The sequence below is a fragment of the Pseudorca crassidens genome, chromosome 11 (assembly GCF_039906515.1).
Source record: "Pseudorca crassidens isolate mPseCra1 chromosome 11, mPseCra1.hap1, whole genome shotgun sequence".
NCBI lineage: Eukaryota > Metazoa > Chordata > Mammalia > Artiodactyla > Delphinidae > Pseudorca > Pseudorca crassidens.
In genome coordinates, this window is record NC_090306.1 from 11427890 (window position 1) to 11451542 (window position 23653).

At 42.7% G+C, this 23653-nt stretch overlaps 1 protein-coding gene across 1 annotated transcript in view; it reads right to left on the reverse strand.

The window, feature by feature from the left end:
• The window catches only part of GUCY2C (guanylate cyclase 2C), a 78446-nt gene that overhangs the window by 18692 nt on the left and 36101 nt on the right, over nt 1-23653 (reverse strand). Inside the window, exons 11-20 of the mRNA XM_067695764.1 lie at nt 20889-20970; nt 17481-17586; nt 14213-14275; nt 13535-13606; nt 12971-13075; nt 9029-9115; nt 7766-7898; nt 5609-5746; nt 4715-4803; nt 1946-2037 (exon numbers count right to left, since the gene is read on the reverse strand). Coding sequence (XP_067551865.1) covers nt 1946-2037; nt 4715-4803; nt 5609-5746; nt 7766-7898; nt 9029-9115; nt 12971-13075; nt 13535-13606; nt 14213-14275; nt 17481-17586; nt 20889-20970 — 967 coding nt within the window. The remainder of the gene's footprint in view (nt 1-1945; nt 2038-4714; nt 4804-5608; nt 5747-7765; nt 7899-9028; nt 9116-12970; nt 13076-13534; nt 13607-14212; nt 14276-17480; nt 17587-20888; nt 20971-23653) is intronic.

Below are 23653 nucleotides of genomic sequence, written 5' to 3' on the forward strand. Positions count from 1 at the left end.
AACTAGGTGATGTTTTTACTTTCTTGTTTGCTTATTCATATTTTCTAAAATTTTAATAAGGAGCAACTTGCAATAAAGGGGAACATAAGAAAAGGACCAAGAAAAGTAAAGCTGAGCCTTATATAGTATCTCCTCAGACAGAGTCAGGGTCCTAGAGCAAAAGCCCTAACTCTGCCGTATTTTGTTAGATCAAGACAACTTAGATGAGATGGCAGCTTCTCGTGACCCTGTGACACGCCTAGGTGCAGAGCCCAGTCGGGAGGCACACTGAGTCCCACACAGCTGTTGTGAAGGGATGAATAGATCATACCATTTCATTATCACAACAACAATTACAAGTTGCCATTTCTGTACTCAAAAAGATGGACTACATCATAATCCCCTTGGTGTGGGGCGGGATGTTTGTTAAAAATTGAGTACTTTTCTATCACAGACCTATCACAGACCCATATGACTGGAAACTGCTAGGTTTGGGATTAAGAGAAATATTTAACAAGGTCCCTAGGAGATTCTTACCGGAAACCATTATGGAGTCTAGTTGGGTAGAAAGAGTGAGGGAGCAGGTGTAAGGGATGGATTATCTTATTTCATGATGAATTGATTCAATTAAAACAGTTTCCTCAACCTTGGCTGTGTATTTTAATCACTTGAGGAGCTTATTTAAACTCCTGATGCCAGCCTGCACCCAGATCAATTACACCAGACTCTCTAGGGTAGGATTCTGGCACCAGTAGTTTAAAAATCTCCCCAGGTGATTTCAGTGTGCGGCCAAGTTGAGAACCACCATATTAAAGGCTAAATATCAGGGGCCTAGTTTTATCTTCACGAGCTTACATTTCATCTGTCACACATACAATCTCATCTGCTCTTAGTAACAGGTCTGGGAAGGAATGAAAATAATAAATCATTTATTATTTCCTGCTCCTTTTCCACATATGACGGTTTAGATCAAACAATCAATGGTCCCACTTTCATTGTCTTCACTCTACCCCACCTCGGTCCTGGGCTTTATTAAATTAGCTTCACTAAGTATCTGTGTCTTTGACTTGATGAGAACTACAGAAAGAGCTGGAAGGAACTGCAGAAATCATCTTTTTTCATTCCAATTTTACCAGCAACAAAATTGATACCCAGTTCGGGTGTTTTGCCCAATGTCCCACAACTAGCTATTATTAGATCCTAGCCTAGAAACTAGATCTCCTAACTCTTACCTCAGAGCTATTTTTCTCACCCTGCACCCTAACCGAAAACATGGGAAATCTGAAGTTCAGTCTTACTGGATAACCGTATGTTACTTTGTTTGATCCTGAATTATAATCCGATTCATGGCTCAAGTGCTTAAGGCCGAAGTTGCTGATCTTAAGATTTTAAAACTGTAAGAAACTTTTTTTTTTTTTGCGGTACGCGGCCTCTCACTGTTGTGGCCTCTCCCGTTGCGGAGCACAGGCTCTGGACGCGCAGGCTCAGCGGCCATGGCTCACGGGCCTAGCTGCTCTGCGGCATGTGGGACCTTCCCGGACCGGGGCACGAACCTGTGTCCCCTGCATCGGCAGGCGGACTCTCAACCACTGCGCCACCAGGGAAGCCCTGTAAGAAACTTTTTGATCTTCAGAATTATCCAGGGTTTTGTGCAGATTTGTACTAGACTTCTAAATCCTAATTACCTGCAGAAGGGTCAGGGAACTATATTTTTAACAGATCAGTCAGAATTTATTTTCGAATCAGGCAAGTTTTGCCCTTGAGTACAGTACTTAACGTTTCAAGTGATTATTCCCCCAAGAAAACGGTCTGTTCATCTCCATACCATTTTAATTTTTTGGAGACAGGTATTGTAGTCTGTGATCTTTCATTAGAAAAGACATTCTCATACTTAGCTGCCACAGAATGTCAGCTATTATTAGAAAAATCTGAAATTAGAAGGGAAAAGTAAAAATTTCAGCCCTACCCAAATATCTTGGCCAGTGTATTCTCGATTTTCTTGAAGTCTGGTCTCTTTTCTGGATCTTCCTCCCAGCAGTTTTTGACAAGCAGACAGACCTGGAAGAGAGAAGAGGTGGAAGTGAAGTAAGTTGGAAGGAGAAAGACAAATACCATATGATATCACTTATAGGTAGAATCTAAAATACGGCTCAAATGAACCTATCTACAAAACAGAAACAGACTCATAGACATAGAGATCAGACTTGTGGTTGCCAAGGGGAAGGGGGAGGGAGTGGGATGGACTGGGAGTGTAGGGTTAGTAGATGCAAACAATTACATTTAGAATGGATAAACTACAAGGTCCTAGTGTACAGCACAGGGAACTTTATTCAGTATCCTGTGATAAACCATCAACCCTTCCCTTCGATCCTAAACTAAGGAAAACGGAGATACTGATTTAGACCAGGTGGGGTTGATGGGAGAGACAAAATGCTTCACGGACGGACGTTTGCAGGCTTTGTGCAGGGGATGGCAATAAACAGCTGGGCTCTGTGAGTACGAGGCAAGTGACTCTAAATGAGTGAGGCTCTATGACATTAGTTTTCAACCATGCCTGACCGTGGAATCGCCTGGGGAGCGTTCACAAAACTTCTTATGATTTTGGGACATTCTGAATTAACCGGTTTGGGAAGGGGCCTTGTTAGGGTTCTCAGATATAGCAAATAGAAATACAGGACACCCAGTTAAACTTGAATTTCAGATAAACAACGAATAGTTTCTTTAGCATAAGTATGTCCCAGATGTTGCATGGCCGAAGGACACTAATCTATACATTTTTAAGTTCCCCAGGTGATGCAATGCCCAGCTGCGGTGAAGAGAAGCGAGGAAGGGGAGGTACGGAGGGAGAGGGAGACGCGAGGAAGTCTGTGAAACCATCTTTCGTTTGATACCACTTGTTTGCAGCTTTTGTGGGATCAAAAAGCATGGTGAAAACCATTTGTTTTAAATAATAAAGTTTGTTCTTCACTCTGACCCCAAACAGGATCACAAATGGTACTAGATACAGTCCCTACCTGCGTTCTTTTGCCTTAACAAGAGTCCCTGGGGAGGGACAGGACCACGGTATGGAACCGTGGTTGCCTGTACTCACCACTAGGTGATGCTCCTGCCTGGGAAAACGATCTGCTGGCTTATGCCTTAGCAAAGAAGGGACAGAAGAAGCACTGACAAATGGGCTGATACGGCACCGCCCGTGAAACAGCAGATGCTCTTCAGGCATTGCCAAGTCTTGGAGTTTTGGGCCTGTATTCTGCTGGAACCAGCTACTAGATAATGCAGTAGAATTCCTCATATCCAATTCCAGAAACATCCAGCCACATGAGTGAACTGATGAGGAGGATGCTTTGGTGAAAGAGGTTGTAAACGACATGTGGATACACTCAGGCTAGAAAGGAGGGTTTGAGAAGAGAGATGCTGATGTGTGGGGAGGAATCCCAGGATCCAGAAAAGCAGGAGGAAAGGAAGGCATGAGGAGAAGCAAGGATAGAAGCAGATGTAGCTCAGAACCCTGGGTACAACCTGCCTTTAATGCTGCAAAAGAGAGAGAGAAGTAAAAATGGCCCATTCGTGCCCAGCAGAGTCTGGCCATAACCGCATCTGGCAGGTTGCTTGCAAATTAAAGCAAAATATTTTTATCTTTATCCTGCAAGGAACAAAAGTTTAAAAAAATTTTTTAACAACCATAAATATATATATATATATATATATATATATATATTTTTTTTTTTTGGCGGTACGTGGGCCTCTCACTGCTGTGGCCTCTCCCGTTGCGGAGTACAGGCTCCGGACGCGCAGGCTCAGTGGCCATGGCTCACGGGCACAGCCGCTCCGCGGCATGTGGGATCTTCCCGGACTGGGGCACGAACCCGTGTCCCCTGCATCGGCAGGCGGACTCTCAACCACTGCACCACCAGGGAAGCCCCCCGACCATAAATATTTTTTAAACATTTACTTACCATCTTCTGGATTATAAAAGCTCAGATAAAATTCTAAAAAAAAAAATTAGAATTTTTTTTCCCACAGGCCTTAAAGGCCTCTGTGAGGGATTACAAAAAAATTAAGCAGATACAGAGGAAATCTCCATTTTCTTCAGGGGAAGGATAGAAAGAGTGAAAGTACATTTCTCTATTGTTTCTAGATGTTGGCGTATTTATTTTTTTAACCAGGAGGTAGTATTTATAAGCTTAATATGGGTATCACATGGAATCTTGCTCTTTTAGCTCCTAAAAATCGAGAATGTAATGTGTACTTGAGTTCCTTCCTGAGTTGGGAGTATGGTAGGCTGATAGCGGCTCTCAAGGGTGTGTCCCAACCCCTGGAACCAGTTACCTTATTTGGAAAAAGGGTCTTTGCAGATGTGATTAAGTGAAGGGTCTTGCATGGGGAGATAATCTGGATTATCTTGATGGGTCTGATTGTAATCACATGTATCCTTATATAGGAGGGAAGTAGAGGGAGATTAGACAGACAGAAGAGGAGAATGTGGCCTGGAAGCAGATATTAGAGCATTGTGGCCACAAGCCAAGGAATGTCAGTAGCCACCGGAAGCTCCTGGAAGGAGCAAGGAATGGATTCTCCCCTAGAACCTCTGGAAGAAGCATGACCTTCTGGCAACTCATTTCACACTCCTGGCCTCCAGAACTGTAAGCGTATACATTTCTGTTGTGTTAATCCACCCAGTCTGTGGTCCTCTTGCAGAGGCCCCGGAAAACTCCATGCAGGGAGATATACTCACTTCCAGCTCTCTTTCCTCTGCTGTTTCCAGGAACAGATCAGGGCGGAAGGGTTTCACTCCGTCGGAATACTCCACTCTGAAAATCTTCTCTGGTGGGGTAGGAAGAATTCAAATTACAAGAAAGAATGCAGCGTGAAGGAATTTTAGCAGCAGCCTCCAGACTCTGAACTGGTTCACCGTGCCTGGGTGGGTACCCAGTGGGAGCGTGGCAGAGCCGAGGCCAGCACTTGACAGACAGATGTGAATGAATGGACGATCCACCAGGCGAAGGGGTCTCATGCCCCCTTACACCCAGGAGATTACCTTAAGTTAAGGCTACTAACCCTTTAAAACTTAACTCAGAGACTGCTGTCTTAGGGAGGCTTCCTCTGACCAAGACCCTAGCCTGTCCTCCCTATATCCCTTAGCCACCTCCATCCCCCAGACAGGTAAGAGCTGGCACATAATAAGTGCTCAGTAAAGCGAGGACTGGATGAACGGAAGGAGACGTTTCCTCCCTGAGAGGACATGTGACAAAACCATAGATCTGCTCTTAGTAAGAACTGAAATATGTGTTGTCCCGCTAGAGTGATCTAGTTCACGTGTGAAGCAGACACACGTCTCTTACTGGAATCAGAAGGAAAGCAAGAAATTGTAAGGCGAGATTCTCTATCTCACAAAATTGCTGGCGGTAGTGGCAGCTGGCAGTGGTATATTGTCCTATGCTTTTCAGAACCCTCTAACGTTCATACTGTCACTGAATTCCTCCAACTACCCCGTGGAGTGTGGAGGGTAGATGCGACATTGTTTTCGCAGATGAGGGACTGAGATGTGGTCACAGAAACCTCGGGGTCTCAGTCAGTCTAGAATTCCTGCTGGGTCCCAGGGAAGGCCCCCGAAGGGTCAGACTCTCACCCTTCTGGTCCCGACAGCTGAGCGTGTAGAAGGTTTCTCTCCGCAGGATGATCTCCTGGGCGATGATCCCATAGCTGTACACGTCTCCTTTCTGCGAGATGTTGGCTTGGCGCAGGTGCTCCGGGGCAGTCCACAGGTCTGTGCGTTCAGCATTGAGATCGCGACGTTGAGGCAGGGGTGAGCGGCCCAGAGGTCCCCAACTTGCTTTTATTTTTAAGTCCCTCTACCATACTGATGCTGGTGATGGGGCAGAACACACACTTGCCTTCCAAGCTGACTAGGTAATGCCAGGATTTGGGTGAGGAGATATGGCAACGCCTTCCCTAAAACTGCCTGGATCACAGTTCTGAAAACCCTCAAGGTCTACCTAGACCAGAACCTGGGGTATAGGAAGCGCTCAGTAAATATTTGTGGGGTGAAGGCAGTAGAATGTAAGAGGCTGAGGATTTAATAGCTTACGGAACATATGGCAAAAACCTATGAAAGCCTCTATAAATATTTTAAAACTATATATTTATATATTTTATGTAATATAAAACATTATAAATACATATTTTGATGTCTCCTAAAAGAAAATAAAGACAGAACATTTGAACAAAGAGACCATCACTGATATTTTCTGGGTGTGACATACCGGCAGTCATGAAGTCAGCTATTATCCACAGATGTGTTTTCTTTGGTGCTCGCAGTATTATTTAAAAAAAGAATGCACACACTTTACTCACGTTTTACTAGTGTGCCTGCTATTCCTAGTGCTTTCCATCAAGTCTACTTCACACGAGTGAAGCACTCCTGGGTCCTGTGTTTGGCTCCTATAGACTTGGGTTTTGGACCGCTAACACATATCTTATGTATAATAATGAGGGCGTACAATTAATTATCCTCCAACATCCCTTGGAGGTTTTCCAGGATCACCTAGCTCCTTGCAGACTTTTTGAGATTTCTACCTTCAGCATTTTCAATTAAATAAACCTACAGATTCATGTGTTTTCAGTACGGTGATATGCTTAAGATGAAGCACACTTTCCTCATTTAGTTTTCCATCCAACTGTTCACTGCCTTTTTGAATTTGTGTCTTGTGAATTCATGTGGCTTGTGATCCATGAACGACTGATCCTAATGGTTAAACTTGTGGGAAGGGAACTAAATCTACTTACGCTAAAATTTCCGATAACCGACCCCACAGATAGGTAGGTATAACTGGATGATGTCCAGAAGGATAGGATTTGGCCTGCAGTTCATCTGATGCTGTGTCAAGGTGAGTCATTTCATGAAGGTGAGTCATTTCATGAAAGAGATTTGCTCACTCCATGATGAGCACTGCTTGGCACACAGTAGGTCCTCAACAAGCACTTACTAGATTGAGTCCAATGTCCTAGCATCCTTGACATGACTGAAGAAGTGGGGGGCAGAACTCTAATTTTTCCTCCATTAAGGGAAAACTAGAGGATTCCAAAGTAGAATTAGAGATAGAATTTAGTTTTTGGATCCAGGTAGTATTTTGAGGCATATATGAGTCCTAGCCTTCTGAGGCTGTTTAACCCAGAATTCTAGTAAAGAACAGGTGAATGTTCAACATGAAAAGCCCTTTATACTTTACAAGTCACTTTTTTGTGTGTTACTTTTTTGACCCTCATCACAATCCTGAAAGGGATAGGTATGAATATGTTTTACTGATAAGACTTTTTTCTTATCATTATCACAGATAAATGAATGAAGTCTAGAATTGGGAAACGGGTCCTCAGCCTTGTACTCTGTCTTCTTGGGCAAACCTCTTAACCTCTCTGAGCTTCAATTCTGTCTTCTACAAATGAAGAGGGTTCGATCAGACGATTTCTAAGATCTCTTACTGCTCTAACTTCTGTATTTTTTCACGCAGTCCTGCTTCCACAAGCCAATAACTTCTTTATGATTTCTCCCTGATATCAAGGACACACAGATGAAGGAAATCCACAGAGGAGATTTGTTCAACTGGACAAGCATGCACTGAACACTGAGAAGGGGGTAGTGCTGGAGAATGACCCAGCTGATGCCTCTTACAACTCCAAGTGTTTATTTTCTGATCAGTATCACCATTTCCTGAGCACCTTAAATGGACTTGTGAGAAAAAAAAATTTTTTAAGTGGGAAACTAGTAAAAATTTCACTCATGACAGACCTTTTCTTGGAGGTAAAATGGAATTGCAGCCAAAATCAGTTATCTTCACCACCATTCTACTATCTACCACGCAGTTGGTGGATTTCAGACGACCGTGGACTTCTGTCTTACTGGAGTGCAGATATGACATCCCCTGTAGTTTTTCAGATAACAGGAAAACAAAGAGATATGACACTTTTCAGCAGCACCATTATTTTAAGGAAAGAAATGACGTTTTGAAATTATTTTGGCATGCAGATAAAATCACCATCAAATTTTAAATTTAATTCCATTGTTTAACTTTCAAAATGTTGTTAAAACCCCGATATTTGCCTAAGCACTGCATCTAGTTTTGGAGTCTATTTAGGTGACACAGTAAAAGGCAGTTGTCTAAAGACTCTGTTTAGTAGTTGTATATAATATGAAGCAAAGACTGATCCTATTTTTTTAAAGCGTTTCCGCTTACCACTTATTCTGTGACTTTGAGTATGTCTCTAGTCCTCTGCTACCTCAATGAAAAAATATGAATAAGGCCTTGCCTTCGTGAAGGGAGGGGTGAGGCTAGATTATTTCCTAAAGTCTAAACGGTTTCATTCTATTTTGAAATAGAATGTTTCATTCTGTTTTGAAAGAGGAAGCCCTTTTTGAGCTGATGTGCTTCCCCCTGGTGGCCAGAGGTGGTATTGCAGAAACTGGTGTTGGGCCTTGATCCCAGGGATGAAATGTACCAAATAAGGTATTGTGTCACATTTTTTCCAACTGATTCTGATCCTATGTGACTTTCAAGTGATTTAAGACTGTATCACATAGCTTACTCTCGGGACTCGCTTTTCTTCATTCTTGAATGGGGCCCTAGTTACTGGTATCCACTTCCTTTTCACAGCACATCTGGGAAATATACATGTCCAGATTTATTATTGCCTCATGCAAGACGAATGCCTGCCCTTAATATTTTCTCTTATGAAGATGAGGATTCAGTCATCTTCTCTGAGACCTTACGTGATTTTTTTACTTCCAGCAAATCTGTGAAAATATGTGCCCCAAGCCCAGTGTAGAAAGAATTTAATAATAAAAATAATAATGGCCAACATATATTGAATACCTGCTTGTCAGGTCTTATTCGGAGCACATGCATTGTTTCATAAAATCCTCACGACAACCCTATGACATAGGTACTATTTTTATTATCATTTTACAGATGAAGAGACCAATGCAATAGCTTGCTAGATCTGTTTTCCCAGATTTAACTTTCATAAATGTCTTTTGTGTTTGTGGGTCTCTTACCTTAGCAATGTCATACAAGACAGAGATCTTAAACTCCCAATCCATGAATGTACCATCAGGATAGGAAATTGTGTCATTTAAAACTTCCTGAGCAGGAGAAAAAGAAGAAGATGAGTTGTCTGAAGGAGGCTATTGTGGAAAGACTCTTACAGGCAAATAATGACTTTCTGATCATGAGGCCTTGGGCTCAGGAACAAGTTGGAACTCCATTGTCCTGGTTTTCCTGAACATGTGTTTCTTTTCTCTCTGATTTAAGAAACATTAGGTGGTTCTTATCCCAAGGAGATGAGCAGGAGATGACCATAGATCCAACATACCGGTTCTTCCACCAGGAGTAAAGGAATGAGCAGGCACCTGCCAGGAGAGTGGGGTGGTGGGCTGAGACGCAGGCTCTGTCTCAGCAAAATTACCCTAGTGTTTTTCAACAAGGAACTGCTATTAGGAAATTCCTTCATTAGGCTATGTTTTCACTTACATGATCAACTGTATCCATTGGCTTAATACCTCTAAGTGTTTCTTCTGTTTTCTAAGTCCTCTGTCGTTAAGACAGAGAGCTTGGACTTTCATGGGAACTGTAGGACCTAGAATTTTGAACTCACAGTATTAACGTGATGATGGTTCTATCAAGATACAGGGTTTTAACTAAGCTGAAAACTATTCTTCGCAGTAAAACTCTAAACAGCACCCTAACTGAGAACCTAACAATAGTTTCTTGTTTGGGGAAAAAGCTCAGTTTTAACTCAGGTACTGTACCAATAGTTTCCAACAGAGGGTCCAAAGCCATCAGTCATTTCAGATAAGGGGCTGTGGATAGCAGGCCAAGTTAAGGGAGAGGAGTTCTGAGCAGACAGACCCTAAGTAACTCTTTCCTTGGGCACTGACATTTTTTACGTTTTTATTTGTTTACTATCTCTTCTCCTTACGAAAATGTCAATTCTGTGATAATCTTCATTTACTGGTGTATCTGCAACATCTAGTAAGTGTCTGGCACAGAGCAGATGTTCGATAAATGTTTATTGCATGAATGAATCAACTGTTCCTAAACAAGGTTAGCCAAGGTTGCTGTATATTTTTTTTAATTAATTAATTTTTGGGCTGCATTGGGTCTTCGTTGCCGCGTGCGGGCTCTCTCTAGTTGCGGCGAACTCTTCATCGTGGTGCGCGCGCTTCTCATTGCGGTGGCTTCTCTTGCTGCGGTGCGCAGGCTCTGGTCTCGCGGGCTTCGGTAGTTGTGGCTTGCGGGCTCTAGAGCGCAGGCTCAGTAGTTGTGGCGCACGGGCTTAGTTGCTCCGCGGCATGTGCAATCTTCCCGGACCAAGGGATCGAACCCATGTCCCCTGCATTGGCAGGCGGATTCTTAACCACTGTGCCACCAGGGAAGTCCCGGTTGCTGTATATTTATAAGATGGGAAGTATACTGTTTTTACTCTGTCTAGGGAGAGACTTTCTCATTTGTTTCCCCATAAAAGTAGTTTTCTGATGGGACTTGCCATGGGTTGAAGCCTAAAAGGATTACATCAGGGAGGGGAATGTAGTTTGCAAAGGCACAGCCTTTGCTTTGAGGTTCACAATACAAAGGAGTGGATAAGTTTCCTGTAGAAGCTTCTGTGTGGTCTGCTCCCAGCATGAGTCAGCAATGCCAGATGGGGGGCCCAGGACCACTCAGGTAATTGAAGTTTCCCACCATAGGGTAGAGAGCCAAAAACACTACGTATATGATATTTAAATGTTGGCCGGGCATTTTAGGGATTAAAAGACGGTGTGAAACCCTTTGACCAGGCTCTGTTAATTGGAAATTTCTGTTGCACTGAAATCAAATGAATCAGATATGGTCTAGTCTTTGTATGGAAAACACTGAATTTTGAAAGACCTGAAATTGTTATTATTAGAAATGTGTTTATTATATCAGCAGCAATTTAAACGATCACTTTCAGCATCAATTAAAATGATCATATGGTCTTTCTCCAAAGACCTTTTGATATGATGCATTAGAGTAATATTTTTTCCATTCGTAGAATTAACTGTATCTAGTTGTATTACACTTTCCATATACAACTGGCTTAGTTACCAGTACTTTATCTATAATTTTTCATTTACATTCATAAATGTAATTAGTCTTTAATCACATTTAAGTATCAACTTTATGCTAGCCTGTTGAATGTTAAATGAATTTAGAGGATGTTCATGTTTTTTGTTTAACTTTAGAACAGTATTTACATAGATGATGAGAATTATTCATTGAAGTTTAGAAAAATTAAGCTGAGTCTGGTTTTCTTTGTAATGGGAGTGTTAATTTCTTCTATTGTTACTGACTTCCGTAAGGTTTTACTTTGAGTCAAGTTTTCATGATTATATTGTTTCTGAAGTTTTTCCTTTTTTTAAAGATTTTTTAAACTTAATAGTCACGACATTCTTTCATAATTGAAAGCATCTTTTTCATAGCTTTATTTTTTTTAATTTTCACTTTTGTGTATTTTTATGTTTGTTTTAGAGACTTAATTAGAAGTATGAGAAGCCTGTATGTTTTGTAGTTTTTTAAAAAATAAACAACTCATGAATGCACTTTAAAAATTTACCAGTTTTATAGTAATTGAATTGTGAAGGTTTCCTGCCCTTAGGCCATAGTTATTCTTCTAAATTTTGCATTGAATACTTAGATTATTTTTTTAAGAGAGAATAGCATTTAGGGATATAATTGTTTTCTTTGAAGACAGATTTGAGTTTATGCCATACATACATTTTTAAAGCTGCATTCTTTTTTTTTTTTTTTTTCTTTTTTGGCCACGCTGCGTGCGGCATGCAGGATCCTAGCTCAGGATCCAACTCGTGCCGCCTGCAGTGGAATTGCGGAGTCCTAACCACTGGATTGTCAGGCAACTCCCTCTTGTGTTCTTTTTTTTTTTTTTAATTGAAGTTTATTGAACAAAAATATTTAAGTTATTAGTTCAGCACTTTTTATTATCTTAAAATTTTATTGAACTATGAATGTTTGGACCTCTTTGAAGCTGCTGCTGCCCCCAATATTAGTATTCTGGCTTTGCTGGGGAAAACATTGAGGTTTTTAAGAGATACGAGGTTGGAAAGGAGCCCATAGGGTGACCACAATTCCTGGTTTGCTTGGGGCCGGTTGCAGTTTATGTCTGCTGTCAACACATAATTATTTTGGTACCCCCTTTCATTCTCAAAGGATCCTGAGAATGAAATTATATGGTCACCCTACCCAAAGGTATTTAAAAGGCTGAAAGCTCTTGTAACATATGCCTAGAAAGTGCTCAAGGTGAGCAGCAAATATTTCGATGCTCTTTGAAGCAACTGTGCTGGTTTCCTTCCTGCCCCTCCCCTTTTCCTCGACACCTGACTTTGTTTTTTGTGTGAATGCTTCTGTGTGTGCCTGCCCTTCTGAGCTAGCCAATGATTTGATATTCTTAGCTCGATAGTTGGTTCTTCCCAAGAACTTGGCTCAGTCCTGTCTTTCTTTTTCTGCTTTGGACTTGTTCAGCCAGAATTCCTGACCCCATCTGGCAACTCCTGGGTCATCCTCAATCCTTCCCAAGGGAGACAATGGTAGGATTTAGACAGCAGAACTAGGACTTATGAACAAGCCTCCTTGCTATCGTAATGACCATCCAGTTTCCTTTTAATACAAAAGCAAGTATGCCAGTAAAATAAAATGAATCAAGAGGCAATCACTATTCCACATCTGTTCTTTGTCTTCTCAAGTCTACACTCCTGAATATTTTTTAGCTAGTTTTCTTATAAAGATATAATATGGATGATTGACAAGATCTGAGGGATCTAGTTTGACAAGCATATGGGCCCATACACTTTTCCTGATAACTCTCTGATATTATTTCACTGAGTGAGCCTTTAAAGTCGCTACTAAATATTCTTTTTTGCATATGGTTGGCTAGTAGGGAATTGGAAACGATCCTGGTTCCTTACCCGGAGGGATCCTCTCTCGCAGTACTCGATCACCCCGAAGATCATGGAATCAAGCTTCACCGTGCCGTAGAACTTGGTTAGGTTGTAATAGTCAATCTGCAGCAACTAAGATATAACATGTTTATTTACAAAGCAAGTCAGCCAGAAAGGAGCGCCTGAGTAAAAACTAATATGTTAATAAAACGTGCCGTGTCTCAGATCTCTGGGAAGATGTATTGCTCTTGATACAATGAAGTGTCAGTTCATTTCCTACTGCAGTTGGAATTACATCTTACCCCACAGCCTTTCTTTTGTCGGCAAGGGGACTTGAATACAAACCTTTGAGTACTCTCAAATCACATCAGGACCACCTTCTAGGACATGCCAACATGTTTTACACCCTCAAACATCACCCTTCAACATATTTTGGTACAATTTTCAGCGAGTATGGTCACCCATTTCTTGGTCTGAGGGCTTCTCTGTCAGCATCCCCAGTAACGCCTTGCTCCACCAGGGACCTCAATGCTTGGGGAGAATGGGGTGAAGCTATTTCTCACTTAAAGGTTTTAGGGAAGGGGCGCGTACCTTGTTCAATTCTATCTTCTGTTTCTCGGTGAAATTGCCATCGTTGTGCTTGAGATCCTTTAGAATCACTCGCTGCAAAGACCCATTGAATTAAGGAGAGAATGTAGCATGACCACTCATATGCATGTTATAATTTGCTCACGTGTCTATCTTTCCACAACACTGTAAGCTCTCGAGAGTGGTAACACTTTTATTGCTGTTTATATCCTTGGTAACTAGTGCCTGGGAGATGGTAGGCTCAGATGGGAATGTTTCTTAAAAATGACTAAATGAAAAGGAAGGAAGGAAGGGAGGGAGGGAGGGAGGGAGGGAGGGAGGGAGGGAAAGAAGATACAAATCCCCCCATGGGATTGTCATATTCCCACTGCAATGAGCTGAAATATATACAGGGTTGCCTGGACTGCTCTGAATGTCTTTAATTTTTCCTTTGCCTTCCTTCACTCTCTCCCTCTCAAAAATTCTATTTTTCCTTCAATATACTCATGACTTGTGAGTGTTGTAACCCTTGAAGCAGAGCCCTGCCCACCCCTGTGAAAGGCTCCAGGAACAGCCCTTGGGGTCAGCCCGGGCACCCCGGCCATCGCACTGGCAACATCAGAGCTGGGGCGACGATGAGTCAGAAGGCCCAGCACACACCCCTGCTTGAGGGTTCAGAAGAGCAGAGGAGACTAGAGTCACCTTTTTGTCGTACTTGCACTGTCGTAGTCTCTGGATTGTATCACGTCTCTTGTCGTCATCGATCTGGCACAAGGAAAGGCCAATTATTCCAGAAGCTCCATATCTAGTCTCCCCCCACCCCCTGCCAGTGAAGGCTGAGAGGCTCTGCGGGTGGGCTGTATCTGTTGTAGTTGCTCACAGCACTCTGGGCGGGCTCAGAAAAACTGTCATAATTGACTTGTGTTCCCTATCATTCTCACGCTCTCCCTCCAAGGGTATCTTCCTTCCAAGTATCCGCCAGCTTAACCCTGGGTTTCCCTCCCTTCCTCCTGTGGCTTATTTCAGCCAGCGATTTCCTTTGCTTCCTTCTCTCTCAGCTCCCCCATCTATTGGGAGCCATTGCCTGTAGCTCCAGACAGACGCTCTTAGGGGAGCACGCTGTGCATCTGAGTTGCGAACTCATGCGTAAATGCGCAAGCAGCAACGCAAGTGGGGACGCCGTGCTGGGGCTTCAGAGGGCAGCCGCATCAGCTCTGGGTTCAGCCTGGAGTTGCCGGATCATCTGATTTGTCAAAAGAAGCTTGTAATATGGATTTTCTATGCCATTCCAAGATGTTTGTATTTGGTAATTAATGTTTTAAAAAGTTAAATATGGAACGAAACGTAACACACGCACACACACACACACACACACGCACACACACACGCACGCACCTGCAGGCTAGCATGGCTCTTGGTCTGCCAGTCTAAAGGCAGAAAAAAGATTGAGAGCTATTGCATCTTTCCACTTGATTCTCATAAAAACCTGTGTATTATATTTGTTAAAACTTACCTCACAGGGACATTTTGAAAATGTGAGTGAAATAAGTTATATCCAATTCCAAGCATGATGCCCAGCACACTGCAGCTTAATAAATGCCACTTGTCTCCCCTTCTCCTGTTTCTCATTTTATACATGAGGTACAAAAGGGTTGCATGATACCACACGTGGCCTAAGAACACATGGAACCCAAGCATGACTTCTTGTCTAGTATTCTTTTCACCCTCTCAGGCCTCGATACGTCCTTTAAACCATTTGAGCCTCAGTCCCTTCCTTATCTGGGCAATCCTAACTCAGGGATACCTGGGAATCAACCGAGACAAACTTTGTGACATTTTCTTGCAAGCACAGGCGTTTTATCCTCAAATGAGTCCTCTGCATCTTTACCATTTTCTTCTGTCTGTTGCTCTCCCCTGGGGCTTTGCTGACTTCTCTCCCTCTGGCTGCCTTGGTTTTCTGACCCTCTCTCTTCTACCCCTGGATGCTTTCTTCATCATCTCGCCCCTTAGTCTTGCTTCCTTATCCAGAGCTCGAACCACCGCCTGTCTGGTTGTGGGGCATTTTCCCCTCTTGCTGACTTTGCTGACGGAAGACCAATTCCCAGCCGCCGGCTCCCTAGCTGGGCTGCACCTCAGAGTGACAGCGACTTCCCAATGCTCTGAATCACTTCTAACCTTCTTCCTTCTTGGTTACTGTCCCCAAGATCTATTCCTTAGCCAACTGATGAATTAACTCATAAAAATTATGTCATGCCTGACAAGGGGTAGATGGGGTATACTCCTACGAGTATTTATATTTTAAGAAAACGTGCAGAGACACAATGTTTTAGGCCTAACCCCAAAGAACAAAGTGCAATATTGGGGTTTTGAGGCAGTGGGGGGGGCTTGTGAGGAGTGGAGCCATGGCTGGACGTGGCAGAGGTGAACCACGTGGGAGCCCATCCTCGTGTCACACCAGAGGCAGGGGACCACTCACTCCTTCTAAAGGTCTCTTCTCCCCTTCCCAGGGTACTGCCGGTAAGTCATTCAGGTCAATAAATTTTCTCTTTGAAAATCCAATAATCTGACGATTGTTTACATTTTACTGTGAATGACCACAAGATCGATTTCATCCTGACACTTGCCTGAGACAGATTGGTCTTTTTTTTTAATTTTAGAAATATTTATTTGGTGAGTTAGTTGGTTAACTTTCTGGCCACACTGCACAGCATGCGGGATCTTAGTTCCCTGACCAAGGTTCGAACCCGTGCCCCTTGCAGTGGAAGCTCGGAGTCCTAACCACTGGACTGCCGGGCCAGTCCCTGGCCTTTGCCAACAGCACCTTTATTTTTGTGGTTCAGGATGTAAGAGGAGCATCACTTTCGAGCGTGGCGCACTTCTGGAGGATGGGAAGACCCAGTCCTTGCACAGCCGTGAGGGGACCTGAGGCACCAGAGTGCAGCGTGCAGGACTTGGGGTGGAATGCCAGGAGCTGGCGGACAGGCTCCAAGCACAAACCTGACCCATGAAGCAATTTTACTTTTGCTGATTCTAGGCAGGGAGGCACCCCAGGTTACATGATCCTGTTGGCTTGGCCCTGCTCTGAGGGACCCTGCTCACTCCTTCACGTGGAGGTTCTGGAACTCCATCTCCTCTTAGTATTCGGTATAAAACCTCTGATAAGGCTGTGGTGTATGGTGAATGTTAGGATCGTGGTCTTCACGGTTACACAGACTGGGTTCACGCTGCGGCCACACTCCTGAATTTCTAGCCCTGTTGCCTCAAAGTGCTCGGGAACGATGAAACGGGTCAATGCCTCTGGCACATAACAAGTCCTCAGGAAATGTTAGCCGTTACCATTTGTAGCATTCTGACTCCCTAGCTGTGGGTGACCCTGCCCTGCTTCTCAACCCTTTGCCCTTCAATTTCCTCATCGGCAAAATTATGATGGTAAAGTTCATCTCATGAGGTCCCTGTGGGGAGCAGGTAAGACCACTTAGGTCCCGCATCAACCTCAGCGGATGGGAGCAGTTATCACGGGGCTGCTGCTGAGATTTCCTGGCTGAGGGAGAATGTGGGCAAATATCAGCAGAGACCTCTCTTGTCAGCAACGAGCAAGTAAGTCACACGTCCTCAGTATAAGCAGAGTAGCTCCCCGAGGTTTAGAGGAGCTCAAATGCTCTGCCCATTTCCGTATCCCTTCCATAAAAAATTCTCACTCTGTGCATTTCTCTTCTGGGTCAGATGCAAAGAATGAGTAACACACCATAGCTCAGCCTCCACCGAAGTGTTCATTGGTTCAAGTAGCTGACATTTAGTGCAATGAAGAGCCAAGGGAAAGACAGGAAGCTGAGAGTTAGAAAACATCTAAGTCTTGGATTCTGAAACAAATGATCCTGGCCTGGAACATTTCATACCACGTACCAAAGTCTTGTCAAATCCCTGGCAAGTTGCACCAGCCCTTGCATTCACCAGGTAAGGGAAACCTTACCTTTAGGCTAACATGGTTGGTCTCATTGGACTCCAGGGGAAAGATATTTTCGGGAGGAATGTGGAACCACTTTTTCTGTCGAAGTGCATAGTCTCTCTTATATTTTCTGTGAAAGGAATAGAATCAGCCAATAGGTTTTTATTAGTATTCATGCCATTCGGTTTCTGAACACTAGGAGAAATCTAGAGCTATGATGCCCTCAGGTGGATACGCGGTGAGTACAGCTGGCCCAGTGGGGTGACTCCATGTTCTCCAAACTGGTGAGTGTTGCCCTTTTGTGGACCTGTAAGGATTTCTGATGGTCTTCTGTACTCTTTCTTTTTTTTTCTTTTTCATTTCACTTTCTCAGATCCTTCACTAAGGCAACCCTTTATTATAATAAAAAATTTGAACTGGGCTTCCCTGGTGGTGCAGTGGTTGAGAGTCCGCCTGCCGATGCAGGGGACGCGGGTTCGTGTCCCAGTCCGGGAAGATCCCACATGCCGCGGAGGGGCTGGGCCCGTGAGCCATGGCTGCTGAGCCTGCGCGTCCGGAGCCTGTGCTCCGCAACAGGAGAGGCCACAACAGTGAGAGGTCCGCGTACAGCAAAAAAAAAAAAAAAAAAAAAAAAAAATTTCAACTGATGTCACAGAAAGAGTGAGGCAAAAACAGAGGATACATCAGATTCCCAAATAAGCCAGTTCCTCTTCGGCATATGTGCCTTTTAAAAAATCCATTAAGAAAATAGAAAAGCACAGAGAAAAATGTAACAACATGTAACCCAACATTCAAAATGTCAAGAATTTGTGATTGTTTCCCCCAGATAGTATAGACAAAGCAGCATTCTTGGGTTATAGGAATGCACACTCACAACTTTACAGACATTGCCAAATTGTTTCCCAAAGCGATTGCACCAATTTGCCCTCTCACTGTGAAAATTCCCGTTTCCTCCGTATTCTTAACAACATTTGGCATTAACTTTTTTTAACCCTTAGGATGTATGTGAAATGGTGTTTGTTGCTTTGTATTTCATTTTCTTGATTATTAGAGAGATTAAAGATCTTTTCAAATATTTTCTAGCTATTTTATAGAGTTGCCTATTCATAATTTTGCCCATTTTTTCTATTGCATTGTCTTTGCCTTATTTATTTACACGAGTTCCTTATAAATTCTGCAAAACAAATCTTTTGTCCTTTGATGCGTTGCAAATGCCTTCTTCTGGTTTATTGCTTTATTGAGCTTTGCTGTATAAAAAGTTTTGATTTTATTAAGGTCATGGTTATATTATTTTCTCTTTGACTTTTCTTTTTTATCTTGACTGAGAAGTATTTTCCTACTTGAGACTTAAAGTCATTTTCTATTAATTTCTTCTGAGTTTGCTTTCTCACATTTAGGTCTGTAATCCATATGGAATGAAATTTATCTTTGTGTATTGTTTCAGGTAGGGCTTTCATTTCATTTTTTTCATGTTGAGAGCCTACTGTTCCAACATCATTTCCCAACTGACTCATAAATGTTCCCATCATATGCCAAGTTCTCAAGCTTGCTCGTGTCAGATTCTAGAATCTGTATTCTTTTCCATTGGCCTATTTGTCCCTGAGTTTGTCTTTGCTTGTGCTCATTTGACAGACTCCTACTCACCTTCTCAAGGTCATTGATGATGACGTGGTGAATGTCCCCTAAGCAGAAATGATTATTCTCTTCCTATGCTTCCATCTAACTCTGACTACTCCTCTATTAGATACATATAAAATAGTATATTATTGGCCAAAGATTTTGGTCCTAAGACCTGGTGGCAAGTGGCGTGACTGTTAGAGCCTTGAAGGCTCCCAGACTCTCATCTCTGCACTGCAGAAGACTCCTGGGACTCCACAGAGCCAACTGCCATTCATATTGAATTAGAGGATGCTATAAATCATTCACTACTTTTCTTGCATAGCTGTTGGAATGGAAAACTATAAGAATAACATCTGTCTTCCGTATCTCCTCATGGACACAGTATTGCTCTCACCATTAGGAAGCCCTATCTCTGCCTTCCCTGCTTAGAGAAAACGGAAAATGCCTGTTTCCACCTGTTACCGTTTCTTCCTTTGTGATTCATCCTATCTTAAGCTGACGCCCATTTGGACTTGGTGTCTGAGGGACAACAGCCACATCTGTGGCCCTGCTGTTGGCTGCCTTTACTCTCCTCAAATTTTGGTTTCCTCTTACCTTCAACTAAATGGTCACCATACACTGTAAATCATCTCTTACATTTCTTGGTAATACAGAGTCACAGGAGTCAAGCTCTGCCTTTAGACTGAAGAGAACAATCTACCCACTTTCCTGCAGAAACCTTTAACTGACATGCAACGGACTGGACTCTCATCATGAGAAGGTACAGTGACACACAGACCAAAGCGTGTGATACATAGAGAAAAACTTGTCTGGTTTAGTTAGGAAATGGGAATGATCCTGATACTATAATGGGATAGAAAGTTTTGTGTGTTTAACACACACAGATTAGGAGGTAGTGTGGGACTCACTCATTCATTTATATATTCAAGAAATATTTCTGAGTATACAGACTATGTCTCTGGCACTGCACTAGGCTCTTCATATGTCCAAGCTGAGTAGAGCAATCATGGAACTGATGGTCAGAAGGACTGACTTCTACCTTTGGCCCAACACACTACCTGGTGATGTGATTCCAGACAAGCCATTTGGCTTTCTGGGTCTCTCTTTCCTCAGGCTAAAGCAGGAGGTTTGGAATGGATGATTTCTAAAGCCTCTTCCGGCCTGAAAGTATGTAATATAGAGACTCTGAAATTGCCCACAATATACTAATAAAACAGCAGAAATAGCTGTTTCTACCTGTAGAATGCCTGGTATATGGTCACGATACGGACCTTATTTCAACTCCTCACAAGAGTTCAGATGAGGATACTGAAGCTGAGTAACATTTTTTTTTTTTGCGGTACGCGGGCCTCTCACCGCCGTGGCCCCTCCCGTTGCGGAGCACGGGCTCCGGACGCACAGGCCCAGCGGCCATGGCTCACGGGCCCAGCCGCTCCGTGGCATGTGGGATCTTCCCGGACCGGGGCACGAACCCGCGTCCCCTGCATCGGCAGGCGGACTCTCAACCACTGCGCCACCAGGGAAGCCCAGTAACATGTTTAAGTTGCTAATAATATGGTTAACACCACACGACCGGTAAAGCCCAGAACTGGGATTTGAGTTCAAACGTCTCTGAGGGCAAAGCTCTAATCCATCCACTGAGTAATATTCTGCCCTTGATGGAGTCTTTGATGCTGAACGCCTTCATGATCTTAGCTCTGTCCAGAGAGCTTCTTGTGAATGTATACTAGCATCCACAGACGTGCCTTCTCCCTCTCGCCCCCTTCCCTCTCTGAGTAGGGAGCACAGCAGGTTAGAGGGGCTGCAAGGTACCTGAGCACCAGGAGGGCGCCGAGCAGGAGCAGGGCCACTGCCCCCGTGAGAGTGAAGACAGCGACCAGCAGCACTTGAGGGCCTGGGGCAGAGAAGACGGTGAAAATGCACCAGTAAGGACCTTTGAAAAGACAATGCACACACCCCACAAGATCCTAGTTGTAATATAACTTGAGGATGGGGAAAAGGAGAGACCTTTTAAGCCATCCGTCTTTTAGAGAAAGACAAACATCATACGATATCACTTATATGTGGAATCTAAAAGAATGATACAAACGAACTTATTTACAAAACAGAAACAGACTCACAGACTTCAAAACAAGCAAACAAGCTTAAAAACAAACAAACTTAAAACAGACTTCCAAACAAGCTTAAGTAAAAACAAACTTAAAACAGACTTAAAAACAAACAAATGTAAAAACAAACTTACGGTCACCAAAGGAGAAAAGTGGGAGGGAGGGATAAATTAATTAGAAGTTTAGGATGAACATATACACACTACTGTATATAAAATAGATAATCAACAAGGGCCTACTGTATAGCACAGGGAACTCTACTCAATATTCTCTTAATAACCTCTATGGGAAAAGAATCTGAAAAAGAATGGATATAGGTATATGCATAACTGAAGCACTTTGCTGTATACCTGAAACTAACACAACACTGTAAATCAACTATACTCCAGTATAAAACAAAAATTAAATTAAAAAAAGATATCTGTCTTTTATTAATCTCTTCATTGGTAATACAGATCCTGCCTCCTTGGTCTATGAGGAAAACCGTCTGGAATGTGCTCCAAAGTGGCTTAATTTCATCTACCCTTATAGTTTAGACATCTCGTTTCTTACGGGAATCATCAAATGTTACAAGGACATAAAATAGTTTCTGGCACACAAATAATTTTGGTGGGAAGACTATCTGATGCCTTTGATACCAATATACCTAAGGAGGATTCGCAGAGGAAGAAATAGACAACTGTTTTTCAATACAGAGAACACATCGGAGGAAAAGTAGGACAGTGTGGAGTGAACAGTACATGACAGTGTTGCCCACTGGTCCTTTCCAAGCTCAACCGGGTCACTGAGGGAAGTCCATGAAGTACGTAAGGAATGTGATTTATTAGCATGTAGGTGAAGCTGTGTAGAAGGAGGAATTTGAAAGACTCGCAGAAGAGTCAGTGGAATTCAGGAAAACGTGGATCCAACCCAACGAAGCACTGAAGCAGACTCTGAGTGTGCAGAGGACTAAGCCTAGATTAAGAAGGACAACAACAATAATAAAACTGTACAAGAGGGTTTCCCTGGTGGCACGGTGGTTAAGAATCTGCCTGCCAATGCAGGGGAAGACCCCACATGCCGTGGAGCAACTAAGCCCGTGCGCCACAACTACTGAGCCTACGCTCTACAGCCTGAGCTCTGCAACAAGACAAGCCACTGCAATGAGAAGCCCTCGCACTGCAGAGAAGAGTAGCCACGGCTCGCTCGCCACAACTAGAGAAAGCCATGCACAGCAATGAAGACCCAAGGCAGCCAAAAATCAATTAAAAAAGAAACAACAACTGTACAAGAAAGTCGTTGCTCAAACATGCCTCAGCAGATCCCTATTAGAATAGGAAGTTAGAGGGTTCAAGAAGAAGAAATGGAATGGATTCCAAGCAACAGATAGTGTGTAAGAAGCTGGAAGGTAATAGCAATATGGTGAAGGAGACAGGTTTTTTTTCTTTATAGCATAAATAAGAGAGACCCAATCAGAAACTCTAGGGAAGTATGATCAAGGAAGGCGCATCTAAAAATAAAATGAAGTAAAATAGTTTGAGAATTTGGAATTTAAAAAATCCATTTGTGTGTGTGTGTGTGTCACAAAGGAGAGACATTGGAGTTATACAGAAAGAAATGTTATCCTGCCATGCTATCTAACTTTATAAAAATAATAATAACAATGAAAATGTTTAGTAATTTTCAACTGATAGGTAAATGACAGAGGGCTTCATATGGCTACCAAAAAAATATTATCAGCCCAGACAAATTAAAGCAAAATACAGGAGAATCTGGGAGGTGGGAAGGAGGTAGAAGAAAGGAAAGTGACACTAACGTCTTCATCTTACAAAGCTGGGAAGCAAGAACTTTTATATATACTTGATAGAACTCGAAGCTTATGCAAAATTAATTAAAATTACAAGGCACCAATAAATGTATTGACAAAAAGATATAACTATATTGAGAAAGCTTAGAGAAAAGTAGGGCTAGTGAAAATGAACTATATCTTCATTTATCAATACAAGAAATAAATAGATAACATCTAAAGCTTACAAAGCAAAAAATATATGCATATTATTTAAAAATATGAAAAAAAACGAAGCAGAAGGGACTGCAAGACCAGGGGTGCACAGAGGTGGGACCAGGTACACTCTTTCCATTATGAATATTTCTACTCTTGGCTTTTAAAATCACGTGCATGAATTTTTATACAATAAAAATATAATCAATGAAGGTGTCCCTGGAATGATGAGTGGCCAGATCTTATTCAAGTGGCACCTCAACACCTCACACTGTATTCTCTCTCATGGCACCATAACGTAGACCCTTGAGGGCATGGCCGGTGTTCTGTCTGCTCATCCTGATACCTTTAGCACGCAGCACCAGACCTGGTACCTGGTCACGTATCAATAAAAAATTACTGAATAAATAAATAATTGAATAAAAACTTGGCCCTGCTCATCTCACTCTCTGAGAAGAGGCAAAGAAAAATGCCCAAATAATATATGT